Below are 22,608 nucleotides of genomic sequence, written 5' to 3'. Positions count from 1 at the left end.
TCAAGAGTCGCATGCACCACTGACTGAACCAGTCAGGTGCCCCAAGAGAGGATGATTTTTGAGGAAACCATGCTAGTGCTTGATGTATGTGCTTCACATCTAATGTTAGAGATCTAAGGAATGGCTATACAAAATTGGACCAAGCACAGAATTTTAGTGCTACAAATAGGGACGAAAAGGAACAAAGGAATTACTGAAAAGGTTATTGAGGAAAAACAAATGCAGTGACAACTATAAGCAAATCATAGCTGCTTTGGGAACAGAGGAAATGTATCTTTTCAGAGGAAAAAATAACCAGAAGATTTAAATTCTTAACAATTGCATTTGCATCTCTTGGTGTCCTCTTGGTTCAAAGGCCAGTGGCCCATCACAGACAGGGGCTCCTTGGCTGAGAAACCTACCAAGCACCCCAATCACATCACTCTTCCTCAGGCTGTACACTCTTCCTCAGGCTGTACACTCTTCCTCAGGGTTCAGCATGGAGGTGAACACACTACATTACTGAGGCAATTCAGCTTCTATAGGAAGAATGGATCGACCAGAACTGAGGTCGAACACAAGCCTTCTCCCACAGGAAAAGGAGAAAACATAGGTAGCATTAGGAAGTCAATAAAAACTAAAGAATAGACGGGAGGAAAAAATACAAACTATCAATGGAACAAAAAGTCTTTTGAAAAGATCAATGTAATCAACATTTACATAGTAATAGAAAAAGAAAAAAAGACTTAAATTACTAAAACCAGAAATGAAAGTGGGGGCATTACTGTGATTCTCCAAGGGGGAAAAGGGATTGGGAGAGACTATATGCCAATAAATCTGATAATCTAGATGAAATGGAAAAATTCCCAAAATCACAAAACCTACCAATACTAAATGACAAAATAGAAAAAGAATAAAGGGAAAAAAGAATTCTGTTACAAACCTATAATGAGCAAGGAGATTGAACCTGTAATAAAGAATCTCACAACAAAGAAAATCCCTAGATGACTACCCCCAAATGAAAGCTATTGATCAGCAAAGGAAACAAACAAAAAAACACAACATAGTGAATGGGAGAAGATAATTGCAAAGGACATATCTGTTAATAGACTAATACCCAAATACACAAAGAAAATACACAATTAGGGGCCCCTGGCTGACTCACTCAGTGGAAATTACAACTCTTGATATCAGGGTCGTGAGTTCAAGTCCGATGTAGGGTGTAGAGATTACTTAAAAATAAAATCCTTAAACAAAAGAAAAAAAAAAAGAAATCACAAACATCAAAAAAATCCAATTAAAGAATAAGCAGAGGACCCCAACTGTACATTTTTCCAAAAAAGGCAGATGGCCAACACAGGAAAAGATGATCAACACCACTGATTTTCAGAGAAATGTAGACCAAAAAAATACAAAAAAAATTTTTTTTAAGATTAGAATACACTAAATGTCTTTGCATGCAAATATAGGGGGAGACATTGCTTATGGGTTGAAAGTCCAGTGCACAAAATATTCTAACTCTAATCTGCAAAAATGACTTAGAGATTCATAAAGTAAGTATATGCACTTACTAAAGAATAGGCCAATTTTCATTAAAAATTTCAGGGTTGACTGGCTTGCTCAGTGGGTAGAGCATTCAACTCACTCTCAGGGTCTTGAGTTTGAGCCCTAGTTTGGCATAGAGATTACTTAAGGAAAAAAAAAAGTTTCGAGCAATGACAAAGACTACTACACCCCATTATTACCCAAAAATAAATACCAAAAGACGTCTCAAATTGCCAGTAAATAAAATAATTCAGGCTAAACACAGAATTCATTATATCCAAATTGAGTTTTTTCTATAATTACAAGATTGGTTCAACATTGGAAAATCAATTAATCATACTTAGAAACACACAAATATATGGAAATCTAAGCAATGACAGAAGTGGCACTATAGAGACAAAAAGAAAGATTATCTTTTCAGTAAATGGTCCAGGTAACTTTGATATCTAAGCAAGAGAGACAATCAGACATAGAGTCATACCATACACTAAAGTACTTCAGATGGGTTACATAAATACAAAAATATGAGATCGCAGAATATATATAAACAAGGTACAACAAAATATCTGGATACATGAGAAAATTATAAATCTGACTCACAAAACTAAGAACTTTTCATTAAGAAAACATGAAAAATAAACAGACTTCTGGCACTTTTTCCACTTCATATATAACTTTGTTATCCACTAATACCAGAGATTCAGAGCTCACCTGTTTGACTTATCTCAGGCAGCACTTAATAACGCTGTTACTACTAGTCCAAGTAGTTAGATAAGGCCAACCTGCAGTACTGACCTCTACCGTGAAGTCAAGGACTTAGTCTCATTTGACTGTGAACAAGTTCTGTTAGGTAAGACATGTAGGCTTTGAGATGACTAATGATGTCACCTAAGGAAGGCCAATGTATCATATGCCACAACCCACTCAAAGCAGTGAAGACCACACCCATACCCAAGAGAATCACACTGTAACCCAATCTCATCCAAACACAAACATACCACAAATGTGCCCAGGTCACTTCTGATCAGGATTTATCATTAAGCTTGATCCGGAATGTTCTACACTGGTTTCATTAAGCCCCACAGGAAGTGACATTAAGCAGCTGCAGCCTCCACGGCCACCCACAACATAACCAAAGGCTACTCGAGTGTCACAGGTGTAATGAATGTGTTCACACAAAATTGAAACTAGGTTGTGATGGTCTGTGTCTCTATCCAAAGACCACTTTCAAGAACTGCCAGTGATGCATCAAGTACATCAGGATACCAGGACCTGCCATAATCACATGGTTTTGTGTTTCATAGCATACAAAAGGATGAGAAACTAACCAAGTCACATGCCAGATGCAGTTGTTCCTGAACACACACACAAATGACATAATTGTTCTTCCAGGATGTGGTGATGTAAGAACAAAGAACATTCTCCATTCCCAGCCTCTCACTGGGAAGCTACCAAAAATTAACACAATATTTCCTTCCCTACTACTGGGAGTCTTGCTCTCCTTCTAGGACCATGAAATTAGGATGTATACCCACACCATTCCTAAAATCTTTCCTGACCCAAAGGGATCAAGTGTGAGAGGGACAAGAGCATTTCCAGAAAATTTAGAGACATATGTCACCCACCTTGGCCAGCAGGAGGGAATACAGATGGATTCCATGAGCAGTGAACTAATTCAAGTGGTCACCATCTTCACAGTATTAGACAAGGTCCATACAACTAGAGAACCCAGGTGGTTTGAATAGCATTAAATCTAAAACTGCTAGTCTCACATGGGTCTAGACTGCAACCTGGTGTAGAAACTCAACTAGCATAGCACAGACAGCTGAATAAAGAAACCCAAAATATTCCCAAAAATAGTGGGGGTAGAGCGGCACATGTTCACAGGTCTACAAAACCACCCTATTAGCGGAGTTCCACACGTCTCTTACACATTGAACAACTTCACTGTTGTTCCAGCGTGGGTTGTAGGGTGTCCTGATTGCTTTCCAACATTGCTAACTTCATACAAGATCTAGTTAAGGAGTTCTTCCATGTATTCAATGGGACACCTGTAGACTTTCCCACATTTCTCATATTCAGTCGGTATCCCTCCAATGTGGCTTCTTTCGTGTTTTTGAAATGAACTGGAAAAACTGAGGCTTTCCCACGTTTATCATGTATGTAAGTCTTCTATCCATTGTGCATTTTTAGGCGTTTTAGTAAGTCATGACGACAATGTGAAGGCTTTATCACATTCTTTACATTCACAGTTTCTCTCTGGGGTCAATTTTTACAGGTTGAGTTAGGCTTGAGGAAACAGTGAAGGCCTTCAGTCAGTGTGTACATTCAAAGGACTTGTCTCCAGTGGGACTTCAAATGTGTATTTACAGATGTGGAAGTGGTGTAGGCTTTCCCACATTCCATACACTCACAGGGCTTCGCTCTAGTGTGAGTTCTCAAATGGAATTTCCCACGTTCACCACTTCCTAGGTCTTCTATCCATTGTGAGTTCGTAAATGTTTTTTAAGGAATGAGGGCCAAGCAAAAGCTTTTCCACATTCCTTACATTGATAGGGTTTTGCTCCAGTGTGAACTGTTAAATGTCCAACTAAGCTTGAAGAAAGGTGGAAGGATTTCCCACATTCCTTGCATTCATAGGGTTTCTCTCCAGTGTGGATTCTCAAATGTTCATTAAGTCGTGAGGAGTTAATGAAGGCTTTCCCACATTCCTTGCATTTATATGGCCTCTCTCCAGTGTGAATTCTCAAATGTGCTTTAAGAATTGAGGAACTACTGAGGGCTTTCCCGCATTCCTTACATTTATAGGGCTTCTCACCACTGTGAGTTTGAACATGTCTACGAAAGCCTGAAATCCAAGCAAAGCATTTCCCACATTCCTGACATTCAAAGGGCTTCTCTCCAGTATGAATTCTCAAATGATGATTAAGATATGAGGAACTACTGAGGGCTTTCCCACATATCATACATTTATAAGGCTTCTCACCAGTGTGAGTTTGAACATGATTACGAAGCATTGAGGGCCACTGGAAGTGTTTCCCGCATTCTTTACATTCATAGGGCTTCTCTCCAGTGTGAATCATAAAATGTATATAAAGGTGTGAGGAAGTGTAGAAAGATTTTCCACATTCGCTACATACAAACGGTTTTATTCCAGCGTGAAATCGACTGATGTGTTTATTGAGACGTTTCACATTTGCGTAACACTTCCCACACTCCCTACATTCATAGGGGTCTCTAACCGTGTGCCTTTGCATATACACAGGGTGACCTGCTGAGGGAACTGAGATCCCTGGAAATGGAAGCATCCATTCATCGAGGTCTCCTCCACCGTGACTTCTCCCCTGTGTCTGAAAGTGGGAATGACTAATGAACGTCATCCCACAGCCACTATTTTCAGAAGGCTTCTCTGCCAGACTGGTTCTCTCATACATGCTGTGTGGAGTCAGGTGGAAGACTTTACCACCCTGACTCAATTCAGAAAGCTTCTCTCTCGTAGAGCTTTCCTTTTGCAGAGGACGGAAGCTGTTGGCATACTGAGTATGCTCAAAAGTGTTCTCTCTATTTTCCGTTCTCATGTGTGTCTTAAGGAGTAAGTGTTGGCTTAAGATTTTCCCACTTTGCTCATACTCAGAGAGCTCTGCTCCCTGGTGGATCCTTTCCTGTTGATAAACAGATGAAAGTTGATGATCGGATTTTCAGATTCATTACAGATTTCACACTTATAAAGCTAAAAACATGATGATTCTTCCCATTTTCATTACATAAACACAGCTCCTGCTGACTGCCTTCAAGTTAAATGAGGGAATTCCTCTGACAAAAACCGATGCCATCTACTCTGCTCTTAGAAACATTCCATTAAAATTGCAGGAAAATGTTTAGACTCAATCTTATATATGCGGAAACTTGTACTTGTGGTATCTAGGAAGCAACAACTTCCAAGACAGGTTTGGATTATCCTCCCAAATCATAATCGAGTATCTCTGAATTGCTTTCTCTTGGATGAATACCACTTGTCTCAAATACCTCCTACTTGCACTGATTTTAAAACAAAACTACCAATCTTTTTTTTAATGTGGAAAAATAGGAGATATCACAACTCAACCTTACTTTTTTAATTTCTCTGGCTGTTTTTCCTTCCCCCAAATCCTGGAGAGATGGTGACTCTTTGCTTTGATGTTGAGTTTGCCATTCTAAAGTAAAACAAATGTAAGCATTTGCAGAAACAAATGATAGGTTAAACAATTAAAAAAAAGATAAGACTCAGTTTTCTTTACTTTCATATTAAAAACTGTGAAAAAGGGGGCACATGGGTAGATCAGTCAGTTTAGCATCTGATTCTTGATTTTGGCTCAGGTCATGATCTCACGGTTTTGAGATTGAGCCCCATGTCAGGCTCCATGCCAACAGGTGGAGCCTGCTTGGGATTCTCTCTCTCTCAAAATAAATAAACATTTAAAAAAAGTGTTGATAAAACAATAAAGAAAAAAGATTTCGGCAGTTTGTCTATGGGAAAATTTGGCACTAAGTGCAGATGGTCAAACTTTGGTGGTCTGCTAAAAAATAATTTTTGGAAAATTAAATATAGTGAGCAAAAACAGACTATTATCAAGGTAGAAAAGTAGGAAACCTCTGGACAACTAAGTTTACCAAAATGATATCTTAAAGAAGAAACAGGTCACTTTGTGACATCATAGAAAGCTTAAGTAAAAGAGGGAAGGAAGTTAAAGATACGCAAAAACATCAGAGACAAATGGTTTCAGCACTATGAGACAAAATGAATCTTAAATTTTACACATTGCGAGTATGCCATATTTCAGACTGACTAGTGACATTCTTCTCATTCACCAGCGATATCTGTCACAACACTCACCTGGGAAAACTCCTTTCTCCACTGTCCTCAACTCTTCTTGTTCCAACCTAGCTACTAGGCTGGGTTTTGACTGTTGATATCCTGTCCAGGGGGAAAGGTACATTAATAGAAGAGGACTGTGTAAGAAATGACAAAGCTTCTGATGAAAACAGTAAAATCATTTCAAAAGGACTAGAAAAGCAAATCAAAAGATTACTTATCTCTGACTCTGAAAGCCTAACCCAAAGGTATGTACACATTTACAGGGCACATAGACATTTATCCAAACAGCAAATAAAGGAGGTGAGGAAAGGAGACCTTCCTTTTGATGGGGAAAGCACTAAAGCTATAGTACTCAAATGCTGGAGTGTGTCACAATCATCAGGATGGCTTATTGAACATAGAAGACAGGGCAACAGCACCAGCTTTATAATTCAGAATGTCAAAAGTAGGGTCTGATTTGGGGCGTCTGGGTGGTTCAGTCAGTTAAGCGTCCAAACTTCAGCTCAGGTCATGATCTTGTGGTCTATGAGTTCGAGCCCCACGTCAGGTTCTGTGCTAACAGCTCGGAGTCTGGAGCCTGCTTCCAATTCTGTGTGTCCCTCTCTCTGCCCCTCCCCAGCTTGTGCTGTGTCTCTCTCTCAAAAATAAATAAACATTAAAAAAATATATGTTAAAAACAAAACTCGGGGTCTGACAACGTACATTCCTAACAATGATAGTGTTAGTTACTGTTGGCCCTAATGCCACATTCATGGAAAACCCATTAAAGATTACAACCCATTAGTGCAGGGACTATGCATCTCTTATTTCCAATTATGTTTCAGATTAGGCATCACCAAGGCTGGAACACCAAAAATACATAGTACAAATTTGTTCCTAAAGATGTTACAAGGAATGCTGGCAGCCTTACCTACTGTGACCAGGTTCTGGTAGTTCTCCAGCATCACGTTTCTGTATAGGTTTCTCTGAGCAAGGTCCAGTAATATCCACTCCTCCTGGGTGAAGTCCAATGCCACGTCGTCAAAGGTTACTGCGTCGTCAAAGGTCACTGCAATCTAAACCATCACACCGGGATTGGCTTGAGACAAGAAACATCTCTGCCAACATTCATGGGAGAATGAGGACAGGAGACTCAATACCGATGCAGGGTTATGAGGTTTCTCATTATCCTCCCATGGTTCTGTGGTCCTAGGTACTCTTCTCTCAATCTAGACTCACTCACTGCTCCTCTCCACTCATATGGTTTTAATGTCACCTTTTATTTTTTTTATTTTTTTATTATTTTTAGTTTTTTTAAAATTTTCTTTTAACGTTTATTTTTGAGACAGAGAGAGACAAAGCATGAACGGGGGAGGGTCAGAGAGAGGGAGACACAGAATCTGAAACAGGCTCCAGGCTCTGAGCCGTCACCACAGAGCCCGACGCGGGGCCCGAACTCACGGACCGCGAGATCATGACCTGAGCCCAAGTCAGCCGCTTAACCGACTGAGCCACCCAGGCGCCCCTTAATGTCACCTTTTAAACAAGACCTTATGGGGCGCCTGGGTGGCTCAGTGGGTTAAGCGGATGACTTCAGCTCAGGTCATGATCTCGCGGTCCGTGAGTTCGAGCCCCGCGTCGGGCTCTGTGGTGACGGCTCAGAGCCTGGAGCCTGTTTCAGATTCTGTGTCTCCCTCTCTCTGACCCTCCCCCGTTCATGCTTTGTCTCTCTCTGTCTCAAAAATAAATAAAACGTTAAAAAAAATTTTTTTTAATAAAAAATTAAAAAATAAACAAGACCTTATGTCAGCTTAACCACAGTAGTAGGTCTTCACAGTTTCCTCTACTATAACACACTCCTGAGCATGCTACAGATCCTTCATAAACAGCACAGAATAACTGAATTCTTTGAGAAAAGGACACTTATACTGTCATGTCAGAGCTCACAGCAAGGCGGAAGCCTGCATTTGGAATCCATGAGCTTCCGGATTGATTACCGAAATACCAGAATTTTTTCAGGGTAATCCCTTTTTGATAGGAGAGTTTCTACTTCCAGAGGAAATTCATCTGGGGACTCAGTCCTTGTCTGGAGTTTATTTGCTTTAGGAAGCTCAGGACACAGGTGTGCCTAGAAACAATGTGTTCACCTGGTGGATGTAAATATGGCTTTCTGTTGACTGATATGCTTTTTTATTACCTGATTATAATTTTTCGGCCTGACAGCCACCATCCCTTCTACCTCTGTGTTTTCCTCAGGATGGGAGAAAGGATTCCTAGAAAGAAGATCTTGGGGAAAGGAAAGGATACTTCAGAATACAGAATTGACCCTAGTTCCCAGACTCACCCACCTGAAAATCATTCCATCCTAATTTAAGATCCCCATATATCCCTGCATGAGAAATCTCACAGAAACACACACTACTGCCATAAAATACAATAGCCCTGCCTCACCTGGAGCCAGAAAAGGGACTTGCTAGACATGCTACCCATGAGGAAAGAGGTCATGGTCTTATTTTACAGGTATGGAAACTTAACCCCTAAAACATTTGGTTCTTTATTTGCCCAAAATAATAAAACTCATCAATGAGATTATGTACCACCAATTCCCAACACACACACGAGGAAGCTGACTTAGATAATAGCATTCTCTGGCATATTTCAGCTCTTTCTAAAAGAACAGCAGTATGACTAATTTAGGATCACGTTGTTGGACTCCAGGTTGTGTGGGGATGACCTTTAGAATTCTCTGGAAATGAGAATCAATAATGACTTACCATGGGTCAAGTCAATGGTTGCCATCCTGGGAGAGTGACGGTGAAGTCTACCTACTGGGAAATTTGATCACTTCAGTACAACTTATGAATCTAGGTGAATATGACAATCTTCATTATTCTTGACATTGGGATACCCCCAGTCCTTTTCATACCAATCATTAATCAGCAAGCATTGCCAATCCATCATCAAACATCACACATTAGCTGTCTCTCTGAAGGTGGTATGTGGGAAATTACTGAAAATGGTATAATCTATGGCATGAAAGTCACTAATATCAATTACCATTCACTGCAAATCAGTATGTGACAGATATCTGTCTAACTTTATGTATACCAGCTCACTTAATTAGCATAACAACCCATTTCAATAGATATCACTAGCCCTACTTAATAGCTGATAAAGCTAAATTCATAGAACACTAATCATTGGTCCACCACCCTCCAATTAGGAAAAAGAAATCCAGAATTGAATGCAGATAGGCTTGTCTCAAATGTGTGATCTGAGGTTCTTATTCACAAATATGATCAGTTGTCAATCTAGACCTGCACTGTCCAGTTTAGTAGCCACCAGTCACATACGCTATTGAGTACCTGATATGCAGTTAGTAAAACAGGATTTTAAATTTTGTTTAGGTAAACTTAAATACATCTACATTCTCAACTGTATTTATTACATGCACATACGAAGTACATGTCATGAAAATTTTATGTCCAGTGAATTTTGAAATTTTACTATGACTTAAAGAATTTAAGATACTTCCATTTTAGCGGTGCCTGAGTGGCTCAGTCAGTTCAGTGTCCAACTTCAGCTCAGGTCACGATCTCACTACTTGTGGGTTCGAGCCCTGCAGCAGGCTCTGTGCCAACAGCTCAGAGCCTGGAGTCTGCTTCAGATTCTGTGTCTCCCTCTCTGCCCCTCCCCAGCTGGTGCTGTCTGTCTCTCAAAAATGAATAAACATTAAAAAAAAAAAATTGAAGAAAATTTAAAAAATTAAAAAAAAAAACTTCAATTCTTATATGGGTTACATGCTGAAATATTTGGAATAGATGGGATAAAGTACATTATTACGTATGATCTCTTTTTGTTTATTTCATGTACAGAAAAGCTTTAATCATATACATGGCCTGCAGGTCATATGTCCATTGGCTAGCATTAGCCTAGAATACTGCTGGACATTATACAGAAGAGAAAAATGAAGTGTTTTATTTAGTTAATACCTTGAGCTTTGGTTGATGGAGCTTACAGTGGCTTGGAGCCCTGAACCTCCTTTTTGAAGTTATCATAATAGGTTTATTCTTTCATTCTTTCCACAAACAATTAAGATAATTGTGGTCCTGTGCTAGGCACTAAGTAGAAAACAGTGAAATATACAAAAAATGTCCCAGGATTTAATGACCCAACATTCCTAAGGGACAAGATACTCAATTATTAATGGATACATCCATTCATCAGAGCTTATGGAGGAAAAACTCAAATAGGTGAGAAAACAAAGACTATCCTATATACAAGCACAAAGGTATACATGAATATTTTGGATTGCTTCTTGGGCAAGGTAAAGACAGAAAAAGAAAAAAACCATAGGCTGTTCTAAACAGGACCCAAAAATATATGAAAAATAATGATGGAAGGATTTTAAAGACTCAGAAGACATTTCAAGTATTCAGCAGCTTCAATGGGTCTTGACTGAGGCTTAGTTCAGTTAAGGTTTGCCCACTTCCCCTTACCCTGGCAAAGGAGCAATGCCAAATCAGTCTGTGTTTCACACTGGTCTATTTTATGAGTCTTCCCAGAAAACCTTCTTTTTGTATTATCATTTCTCACCAGGTTTTTATATTTACTCCATTGTTAATAAGGCTTCCTTCTTGCCTGGGTGGCTCAGTCGGCTAAGTATCCGACTTCAGCTCAGATCATGATCTCACAGCTCTTGAGTTCGAGCCCTGCGTCAGGCTCTGAGCTATTAGCTGGAGCCTACTTCAGATTCTATGTCTCCCTCTCTCTCTGCCCCTCCCCTACTTATGCTCTCTCTGTCTCTCTCAAAAATAAAACATTAAAAAAAATCATAAGGCTTCCTTCTCACTTTAATATCTTTTAACCTGATACAGATCAAACGATAACTCCTATGTTAAAGACTAATGACTTTTGGAGCACCAGGGTAGCTCAGTCAGTTAAGGATCCTACTCTTGATTTCAGCTCAGGTCATGATCTCACAGTTCATTGGCTCGAGACGCCATCAGGCTCCACGCTGACACTGTGGAGCCTCCTTGGGATGGTCTCTCCCCCACTCTCTCTCTCTACCCCTCCCACACGTGTGCACGTGATAAATAAATGAACTTACAAAAATTAATGACTTTTCAATAAATTAAACACAGAACAGCAGCCCAAATGCTGATCTACAAAACTGAATCCAAATGATGGTAAACACTAGAAGTTCCAGTTTCTTTACCATAAATGAAATTAACCCTCATGACCCAAAAATCTTTTTTTCCAAGAATTCTTATTCTACAGGTGAAAAGACCAGAACCCTGAAAATAACAAGCTGTTACAAACACTGCATCTCAAATGCTAGTATAGATTGCACTTACTCCTAGGGGTCTCAAAATGGGGCCTTTGGGCTGAATAAGCCCACGAATGTGTTTACTTTTGTGGCATGTGCACAAACATTTTTCCATTTGGTTTTGTTTCCTTTTCTGATGGAGATGTAAGTGCTATGCAATCAAAAGTGTAGATCTTAAGTATTTTCTGGATGAGCTCTAACAACTATAGTTACTCACCTTATCACAGTCTTAAAAATAGAGAATGGACAGCATATTGAACTTCTAAAAACACAGACAACATACTCGTCTCCCTGAAAAGCCCTCTTCAGCCTTCTAGTTCACTCCCTCACCCTAATTCCAGACAATCTGTTTCTGATTTCTTTCATTTTCTATCAGTTCCTAGATAGGTTACTCAGTTTGTAAAACGTTTACAAATAAGGGAAAAACATTCTTAAATCTCCCAGTGAATTTTGGACTTGTCCACTTCTTCTTATGTTTCTGTCAAGCATTGGTTTATACCTTGTGCAACAATATTATTGGGTACAAATTTTGAAATTGAATCACATTAGAGATATTGAATCACCTACCATAAAGAACTCTATGTGTAGTAATGATTTATGACAATGTTGTCTGACATGGAGATCCATTTTCTTTTGGAGAGCTCTTTGGGTATCAAAGATGCCCTTTATTTTCCAATATGTGACATAGGCCCTGGCTCAGTGAGGGCACCAAGTGATTGCTGACTGACAGACCAAGACCACAGAGTCCCTACGTCACTCAAAGCACATCTAACTAGGAGCGCCTGGCTGGCTCAGTCAACAGGGCACACAACTCCGGATCACAGGGTCATGAGCTCAAGCCCCAAGGTAGGTGTGGAGGCTCATTTAATAAAAAAATTTTTTTAATTTATAAAAAACACAGTACATCTACCTAGATTACATTGAAATAACAGTCCCTGACAAAATACATATCCCAGGTTTCAGGAGATGTAGTTAAGTACTCTAATATGAGTGTGGGGTCTCATGCTTCTGAGCACTCACCCACCAGCTAGGGCATGTCTGTAAACTTCTTCCCCACAGAACCCCTAATGTGGATACTCGGGTGCTGTTTCTTATACCTGTTGTCACCCATGGTTCCCTCCACTCATCTGCTCACCAGTCATGGCTTGACTGTAATCCAGAGGTTTTCAAATGCTTGCCCATTGTGCCAACTACCTCTGCCCCAGGCAACCCAGCAAACTTCTTTACAAACAGTTGACTGCAATGATATCACTGACAATAAGGTCTGACCCAGTCTTGGGGTGAAGGGCCCTGTACAAATGTGAACTTCCCTATTACTCTCCATCACCTGTAGGGTCTGTGAGTTGTTTGTATCTCTGTTACTCTTCCAATGTATATCAACAAATCAAGGAGTGGGGTACCTGGATGGTTAAGCATCTGATTCTTGCTTTTAGAAGCTCAGGTCATGATCTCACAGTTTTGTGGGTTCAAGCCCCAAGTAGGGCTCTGCACCCGTAGCATAGTAGTTTTTTAAAAAGTCTTAACTCCAGGGGCGCCTGGGTGGCTCAGTCGGTTAAGTGTCCAACTTCGGCTCAGGTATCTCAGTCTGTGGGTTCAAGCCCCACATCAGGCTGTATGCTGACAGTTCAGAGCCTAGGGCCTGCTTCGGATTCTGTGTCTCCCCTCCTTCTCAAAAATAAACAGTAAAAAAAAATTTTTTTAATAAAAATAAATAAAAAGTCCAATGAACTCAGATTAAACCCAGCTATAGCATCTAAATGTATCTGCAATATAGACATTCTTGCCAACTGGCAGAATTCCCTTATCTCTGACACATAGGGTAAGGGCCATTATAGTAGGAAAAGTTAAAAGGAGGATCCTGGAACTCCCCACCACTGGACATAATCATCCAGGAATAATACCGACACTGCTGAGGGAACTGCAAAGACTAACACCAACATCCAGTTTGCCCAAGGACTGGGAAATAGAGGATTGGCTTTGAAGAAATAAACCATGGACATCTACAATCACCTCGAGACCAATTCCAGAAACCTAAACTAAACCTAAACTGTACTGGGTTGACATATTTTGTCTATGCTTGTATCTGTTTATGTCCATGTATTTATTTGCATAAACTAGGCTTTCACTTCTGCTACATCCTTCCCATTTTGATTACTATACAAGCTATTACAAGGTAACATTAGTTTTTAGGTAAAATATTTTCATGAGACTGTGACTAAATTTGAGGAGTACTTTACAAATGGACTGTGATGGAGATCAAATGACACTTGATGTACATTTAAAACTCCTTACACAATATAATTAGGTACACATCACCCACAAAATAGTTTGTGACAGATTTTGAAGCCTCTGAAACTGAAGTTCAGAAACTAGAACTGACAGGCCTGTTTCTGCAAATGAAGTTTTGTTTTTTTAATGTTTATTTATTTTTTAGAGAGACAGAGACAAAACGCGAGTGGGTTAGGGCAGAGGGAGAGGGAGACACAAAATCCCAAGCAGACTCCAGGCTCCGAGCTGTCAGCACAGAGCCCGACGTGGGGCTCGAACTCACAAGCTGTGACATCATGACCTGAGCGAAGTCAGACACTCAACAGACTGAGCAACCCAGGCGCCCCCCCTTTTTTAAAAAAAAATTTTTTTTACTGTGCAAATGAAGTTTTACTAGACAAAACCACACACATTTGTTTAGTAAGGGGTATGGTTGCTTGTGCAACTACAAAGGCAGAGCTGAAGAATTCCAGGCCGGATGGCCAGCAAAGCAGAATGTACTCAATGCAAGAGGACTTCAGCCACCTCCACTTTAACCTCAAACTTTCTAACTGATTAGGGTCTTCTTTCCAGGTTCTCTCTGAACTCAGACAAAAGACCATGTGGGCAAACGATCCCCTGATGGAAACCTAAACTTCCCCCTTCGGCAAGAAGTACTGCCTGAGCCACAAGACCCTGCATGATGGACTCCAAGACAGTAATGGACCTGATCTTCACAGCCCACCTGCAGTTACTCACTAACCTTTACCTGGCATTTTTCTTATATGAACCTGTATTTTCAGCACTTTAGCTACATTACTACCTGGGCCTTTTCAGACAAAAAGTTGGCAAGCCTGGTTACTGGACTCACTTATCAGTGTATGAAATTACAGAAAATAAAGACAGCATGCAAGGCACCTGGGGTGACTCAGTGGGTTAAGCAGGGATTTGGGAGGACAGGGGTGTTGAGTGGCTTAGTCCGTTCAGCGTCCGACGTCAGCTCAGGTCATGATTCCAGTTTCTGAGTTCCAGCCCTGTATCAGGCTCTCTACTGTCAGCAGGGAGCCCGCTTTGGACCTCTGTTCCCCTATCTCTCTGGACCTACCCCACTCGCGCCCACTCTATGGAAAATTAAAAAAATTAAAAATAAAAATAAATTAAAAAAATAAAAAGGCAGACTTCAGCTCAAGTCATGGTCTCACTGTTTGTGAGTTTGAGCCCCACAGTGGGCTCTCTGCTGTCAGCTCAGAGCCCGCTTGGGAATCTCCGTCCCTCTCTCTCACTGCCCCTTCCCCACTCAGGCTCCCTCTCCCCAAAATAAACAAACATTTAAAATAAATAAATAGGGGCGCCTGGGGTGGCTCCAAGCGTCGGACTTCCGCTCAGGTCAGGATCTGAACCCTGGGTGGAGCTCTTGTGCTGAGAGCGCAGGGCCTGGAGCCTGCTTCAGATTCTATGTCTTCCCCTCTCTCTCTCTGCCCCTCCCCCGCTCACATTCTGTCTCTTTCTCAAAAAAAAAACATTTAAAAAAATTAAATAAAGACAGCACGGAAACATCAGGAATCTCAGAAACTCTGAGTTTCGCAAAGAGCGTGTGAGGCTTCCAAGTCAGTATCATGAAGAAACAATGGCTCTGCCGCAGGTTAGAAGAACCTAAGAGACAAACAATTGTCATATATAAACCTTGAATACATCCGAGATCCAAAACATATTCTGAGGTAAAGTGGAAAATTTTACTTTTTATACAGTACATATTGCATAACATTTTTAATTTTCGTGGCTGAATCACTGTATTATGATTTCAGTAGTAAAACCTCATCCTTAAAACATGCATTACCGAGTATTTAAAGGTCATGTATCATGTCTACAATTTATTTCCTATTTACTCGCAAACAATCCGCTAAAAAATACATTTCTTTATCCAAAGAGCGCAACCACGCAAAATGCGCAAATGGGTGAATCTGCTTCGGTGCACATTCATAGCAACAGTTGCTTACATTTCCTTTAGGTTTAAGATTTTACGCAAAAAATGTCAGGAAAAAACTTAGTCCAAATGCCCTGTTAATGGGAAATCCAGTTATTCTGAAAATGGAGTATTCACGCCTCCATTCTTTTCTCCCGAAGTCCCTGGCTTGCAACTTGGTGGGAATGGACAGGCTCAGGAGGGTCTCAGGAAAAGCGACGTGAAAACGGTTTCTCTTTAGTACAAAGACCAGTGGAGCACGTGCGTATAACTAGGTACTGAAACATGCACACTACACACAGCCGAGAAAGCATATCACCTGCCTAAGACAGTGTGTCCCGAAGAAAAGACGAGCGCAAAGCCACATTCTCAGATAAAACAGCCTCTTCCCTTCCCCACCGAAAGGAAAACACAGGCCCCGCTGAACCAACTTTCCAGAACGCTCACCGGCCGGGTCCCTGAGGCTGCGAGTAACGCGGCGGAGTCTGGGCCACTCCCAGCAGCAGAAACTCTTTTCCTTTGGGACAAAAGTCACAAAGGCCGCTTGCACACTGCAGGACAGGCGAGCACAGTGGCCACGAACACCCCGCGCACGCGCCCTCCCAGCAGGACCACAGCGGCTCCGCGCCAGAACCGCCGGCCTCAGCGGCCTGTCGGGCGGTCTAGGCGGATGCGAGCCGCGCGGCCCGGCCGTTAAGCAGGACCATCGCCGACCCCGACTAAAACCGGCCTTGGACTCCCACGTCCTGCCTCCCTTCACGCCTTCCCTACCACAGCGGGCCCACGTCCAACCACCAGCAGCTCAACGTGCTCAATACTGCGCGAAGCAGCAGGCGAAGAAAGTCCGGCGAGCGCGTGACACCACTTCCGCTTCCTGCCGGGAACCGGGGGGCGGGGCTTCCACCTCAGACGGCGGAACTGGGCTTCCCTCGGGCGTGGGCTTCGCGCTGGGCCTGAGGCCTGGATCCCGCCCGGAGGACAAGGCTGGGGCAGGAACCAGGTATGGGGGCGCGGCTACGGGCGGGGGGCGGGACCCTGCGCGGGGCGGGGTGGGGACCGAGCCGGGGGTGGGGGGCGGAGCCCAGCTCCCTGGGGCGGTGACAGGGCGCCACTGGGCTCAACCCCACAGCCTGCGCAGTAAATGGTTTCCTGCCGGCCTCCCTGCACATCCTGGAGACTCTACGGTCGTTGTCCTTGTCGTTAAGCCCGAGAGTCCGTCACATAGTCTGTCTGCCGCAGTCTATCCCGTCTCTAGGCCTTGATTTCCTCTCATTGTCGTTTACGTTGGACACGACGCTAAAGTCTAGTCGTTGATGCCTTGCTTTCATTGTTATGACAGCTCCTGTAAATCGTTCCTTTTTCTGTGTCAAATATGTATATCTGTTTTTGTGAGATCGCACTGATACCAGGTATTCCTCTCTTCAGGCATGGTTATAAAGTTGCTCCCCTAATCACGTTTGCTGTCGTTTTCATTGGATGGCCTTTGTGCAGTTAGTAAAGATCTCTTTAAACAGGACTAGAGTACATCTACTCAAGACTTAGTGGAGGGGAGTGGGAGGGAATGGAGGAAATAAGTGAAGGGGATTAAGATGTACAGTCTTCCGGTTGTAAAATAACTGGAACACTGAATATAATGTTCACAATAGGGAATATAAGCCAATCCAACATTGTAACAACTTTGGTGACAGATGGTAACTAGACTTACTGTGGTGACTATTTTAGGATGTGTGCATTGTATAGGATATATATATCAAATTGCTACGTGGACGCCTGAAGGTAATCCAGTATTGTATGTCAGTTGTTCATCAATAAAAAGTGAAAGAAATGTCCATGTACATCATGCAACGTGCTTTATGCATACATTGAATTGATATGTCTCTTGTTAAGTTAATGTTTCATTAATAACTGTAGAAACTTTTAATTTTTATATAGCTAAGAAGTCTGGTTTGTTTTTTGTTTTTGACCAAGAGAGTTCTCGAGTCAGGGAGAGGGGAAAGGGGAGAGAGAATCCTACGCAGGTTTGACGGGGGGGGGGGGGGGGGGGGGGGGCGGCTTCATCTCACAACCCTTGGGATCATGACCTGAGCTGAGGCGCCCCTCCCCTTATTTGTTTTTGGTTACACTGGACGTAATGGTAAACTCTAATCATTGATTCCTTGTGTTTTCAATGTAATGACAATTTTATAAATCTTTCATATTTTGTTCACATGTATATTTTTGTTCTTGCTTTGTGAAAAACCACTAACACTGGGCATTCTTCCCTTATTCAGGAATGGTTCTAAAGTTATATTTGCTGTGATTTTGAGTGGGTTATCTTTGTACAGTTAATAAAAGATCTTTTGAAATACTGATTTAAAACATATTTCATCCAGACTTGTTCATGTGAATCATTAAATGTTTTGTACCCATCTATTGAATTGATACCTATTTTGCTACATTAATGTTTCATGTTTATTGCATAAATCATTAAATTTTATATAGGCAAAGAAGTGTTTTATTTTAATTTTTCTTAAATATCATTGAATGTTGTTTTTTTAATGTTTATTTTGAGAGCAAGAGAGAACAAGGGCAGGGGGGAGCAGAGAGAGAGGGAGAGAGACAGAGCATCCCAAGCAGGCTCTGCATTGTCAGCACAGAGCTGGAGGTGGGTCTCGAACTCAAGGAACCATGAGATCCTGACTTGAGCTGAAACCAAGAGTTGGACGCTTAACCGACTGAGCCACCCAGGTGCCCCCAAAAAAGTGCTTTTAAAATTTATATATGAGGGGGGAGCCTGGGTGGCTCAGTCGGTTAAGTGTCTGACTCAGTTTCGGCTCAGGTCATGATCTCACAGTTCGTGAGTTCAAGCCCCACATCAGACTCTGTGCTGATGGTGCAGAGCCTGCTCGGGATTCTCTCTCTCCATCTCTCTCTGCCCCTTCCACACTCTCTCTCTCAAAATAAATTAAAAAATAAACTTAAAAAAATAAAAAAAAATTGTATATGAGGGTGCCTGGATGGCTCAGTCGGTTGAACACCCGACTTTGGCTCGGGTCATGATCTCATGGTTTGTGAGTTTGAGCCCTGCATCGGGCTGTCAGCCTGCTGTCAGCCTCTCAGCACAGAGCCTGCTTTAGAACCTCTGTCCCCCTCTCTCTGCCACCCTGCCCCCATTTGCACTCTCCCGAAAATAAATATTTTTTATTAGTTTTATTTTTTTTAATTTACATCTAAATTAGTTAGCATATAGTGCAAAAATGATATCAGGAGTAGATTCCTTAATGCCCCTTACCCATTTAGCCCATCCCCCCTTCCACAACTGCTCCAGTAACCCTCAGCTTGTTCTCCATATTTGAGTCTCTTATGTTTTGCCCCCCTCCCTGTTTTTATATTATTTTTGTTTCCCTTCCCTTATGTTCATCTGTTCTGTGCCTTCAAGTCCTCATATGAGTGAAGTCATACATTTGTCTTTCTCTAATTTCGCTTAGCATAATCCCCTCCAGTTCCATCCACGTAGTTGCAAATGGCAAGATTTCATTCTTTTTGATTGCCGAGTAATACTCCATTGTATATATATATACCACATCTTCTTTATCCATTCATCCATCGATGGACACTTGGGCTCTTTCCATACTTTGGCTATTGTTGATACTGCTGCTATAAACATTGGGGTGCGTGTGTCCCTTCGAAACAGCATACCTGTATCCCTTGGATAAATACCTAGTAGTGCAATTGCTGAGTTATAGGGTAGTTCTATTTTTAATTTTTTGAGGAACCTCCAGACTGTTTTCCAGAGTAGCTGCACCAGCTTGCATTCCCAAAAAATAAATATTTTTTAAAAATTATATATGGATTTCCTAACTTGCCTTAAAAATCTCAATTATATACAGATTTTGTAATTTACTTCTTAAATAGAATCTATTTAAAAACACTAAAAGATAAATAAAAAATAAAAACACCAAACTTTTTTTTTTTATTAAAAATTTTTAATGTTTATTTTTGAGAGAGAGAGCATGAGCAGGGGAGGAGCAGAGAGAGAGGGAGACACAGAATCCAAACCAGGCTCTGAGCTGTCAGCACAGAGCCCGACAAGGAGCTCAAACTCATGAACCTCCAGATCATGACCTGAGCCGAAGTCGGACGCTTAACTGACTGAGCCACCTAGGTGCTCCAAAACACCAAAGTCTTTAATCCTCATAGGATATGTTTTACATGTGGGGTAGGGTACTGGATCCAGTAGTTCTTTTCCCTAGAAAAGATGATGGATTCAGTACCACTTACAAGCTATTCTTGACCTATAGATTTGAAATTCCAACTTGATTAAACAGTGAATTCCTGTATTGGTCTCTGGACACTCCTTCACTCGTATTGCATTTACTTATGCTCATATCACACTGTTTTGAATGGTATATAAGTCTTAATATTTAGTGGTATATATATAAAGGTTGGTAATGTTTGTTGCATTTACCGCTGTAGGTGTTCAGCTTGGGGTTAATTGCATTGGTGGTAACATGTTTACCTAATTCTTGGGATCATTGCCTCTTTGTGTTAGATCTGCACATTTGAGTAATCAATCACTCTTGCAGTCGTTCTAGGGTCACATAGTTATAGAAAGTCCTTCATCTCTCAGCTCCGTGTAGGCTACTTAATGGTCTGTTGGCTCTATCTGCAGGCAACGGGGCTTGCCATTTGTGTCTCCATAACTGAAAGAGCAAACATCTCTTTAAGAGTGTATAGACTGTTTCATATGTAAAAACTGTCTTGTATGGGTCCCTGGACTGATGGGTTCTACCTCCAGAATCATAATCAAGTGGGGTTGACACCAGTCACATGGCTGCTACTGGGTCTGCATTGGAGTCTGTGCTATACTGTCCCGTTGTCAGGGCCATCATCCTTTTTTGGACCCTGGTCAAAGGTCGTCCCTCCAAGACCTTGGCCAACACCAAGACAAGCACGCTCTTCAGGGTCCAAAGATGGTGGTAGCATTTCTAGTTGTGCGACTAGGCAGGCACAAATGGCCCCAGACCACAGCTGAGAGGGCCTGGAGCCAATTCACAAGGCTACTTAGGGCCCACAGCCATGACCAGGTTCTGCAGGCCTGCCTCAGGGGGCACTGATGGGCCAGTCTCCCCCAGGGTCCCAGGATGGGCAGGACTCCTCCTATATCGTGGCCTGGTGCCGGGAGCTGGGTTGTGGGCTGCTTTAAGATCTGCAGTCAGACCAAGGTTAGTAGGCCTGCCTCCAGGCTCACAGATGGACACATGTCCTTCTGGATTCCTCTGTGGGGAAGACCACAGCTAAGAGAGGCTTCAGGTGGGGGGCGCCTGGGTGGCTCAGTTGGTTGAGCTTCCGGCTTCGGTCATGATCTCATGGTTTGTGAGTTCAAGCCCCGAGTCGGGCTCTGTGCTGACAGCTTGGAGCCTGGAGCCTGGAGCCTGCTTCGGATTCTGTGTCTCCCTCTCTCTCTGCTCCTCCCCTGCTCGTGCTCTGTCTCTCTCTCTCTCTCTCTCTCAAAAATAAATAAGCATCAAAAAAAATTTTTTTTTTTAAAGAGAGGCTTCAGGTGGGTCACCGGCTGGCTTGCTCAAGGTCTGCATCTCAGAGTGAGGTCAGCAGGCCTGTTACCTGAGAGGCATGGCTGGGTGTGTTTCCTTCCAGGGCCTGAGTGATGGTGCTGGTGACAAGGCCAAATGGGGCTGTAGTGAAGTCCACATGACGACATGGCTGTTTCCACATGTGTAGCTGGAACCACAGCCAGTGAGCCAGCCATCTGGCCATAGGTGTCCCTTCTCAAAATGACCCTCCTAGTTTGTGGACTCTACTCGGGTTTTGTAGTCTCCTACCTGGATTCCAAAACTTCCACAAAGCACTTTTGTTCATGGAAGGCTGACTATTGTTGCTGTGGGGGGATCCAAGTGGGGACCACATATTCTGCCATCTTGTGGTCCCAGGAATTTCAGTGCATTAATCTTAAGGAAATCTTAAGTTAACTTATTACGTAACTAGATCAAAGCAAAAGATGGCTAAGCCAGTAGTATCCAAAATGTATTTGGTCACTTTTCAGTCCTTGCTGCATTTGGTGGTGAGTATGTGTGTTGCAGGAGAGGAGAGAAGCAGGCTCTCAAACTGGAGAAGTATGTCCTTGATTTATACCTGCATCAGTACAGACCAATGGACACACGAGTAAATCTGACCTCTGATATTCTGTTACCAGTGAGGTGTTCTGTAGGCTCCTCAACTTACCCTTTCCAAGATTAAACTGATGTTTTATCCTCCCCACAATTTTCTTCCTCTTATTGCCATCAGTGTAAAAGCTAACACTATCGACTCTAGCACCCATAGAATTTTTCTCCAGCGGTTGTCAGGCTGGTTTGGCCCCCTATGCAAAGGCAATGTCTAGTCCTCATTTTTAGTTGTCACACGTATGTGTTGGCACCTAGTGGGTAGACAACAGGGATCTTTTAAAAGTCTACACTACACAGGGCAGCCCTCACAAGAAATTATTAAACAGACCAGAATGTCAATATTGAATTTTTGAGATTCTGTTCTAGACTGTTCAGGGCTAGTATTAAAAGATTTCTCCGGGGCGCCTGGGTGGCGCAGTCAGTTAAGCGACCGACTTCGGCCAGGTCACGATCTCACGGTCCGTGAGTTCGAGCCCCGCATCAGGCTCTGGGCTGATGGCTCAGAGCCTGGAGCCTGTTTCCGATTCTGTGTCTCCCTCTCTCTCTG

General features: G+C 42.2%; 1 protein-coding gene across 1 annotated transcript; it reads right to left on the bottom strand.

Annotated features, from left to right (window-relative positions):
* Positions 1–477: 477 nt before the first annotated feature.
* Positions 478–20,862, bottom strand: LOC106978998 (zinc finger protein 121-like). The gene is made up of 8 exons (XM_053220305.1): positions 20,746–20,862; positions 16,669–16,881; positions 16,345–16,559; positions 8,556–8,631; positions 7,290–7,434; positions 6,398–6,478; positions 5,635–5,717; positions 478–5,186 (listed from the first exon to the last, which is right to left on the bottom strand). The coding sequence occupies exons 1-8, from the start codon at positions 20,860–20,862 to the stop codon at positions 4,002–4,004; spliced, it is 2,115 nt and encodes a 704-aa protein (XP_053076280.1). The 3' UTR covers positions 478–4,001.
* Positions 20,863–22,608: the final 1,746 nt, after the last annotated feature.

Source organism: Acinonyx jubatus, chromosome A2 (assembly GCF_027475565.1).
Source record: "Acinonyx jubatus isolate Ajub_Pintada_27869175 chromosome A2, VMU_Ajub_asm_v1.0, whole genome shotgun sequence".
NCBI lineage: Eukaryota > Metazoa > Chordata > Mammalia > Carnivora > Felidae > Acinonyx > Acinonyx jubatus.
This window is presented reverse-complemented; position numbering and strand designations above follow the sequence as displayed.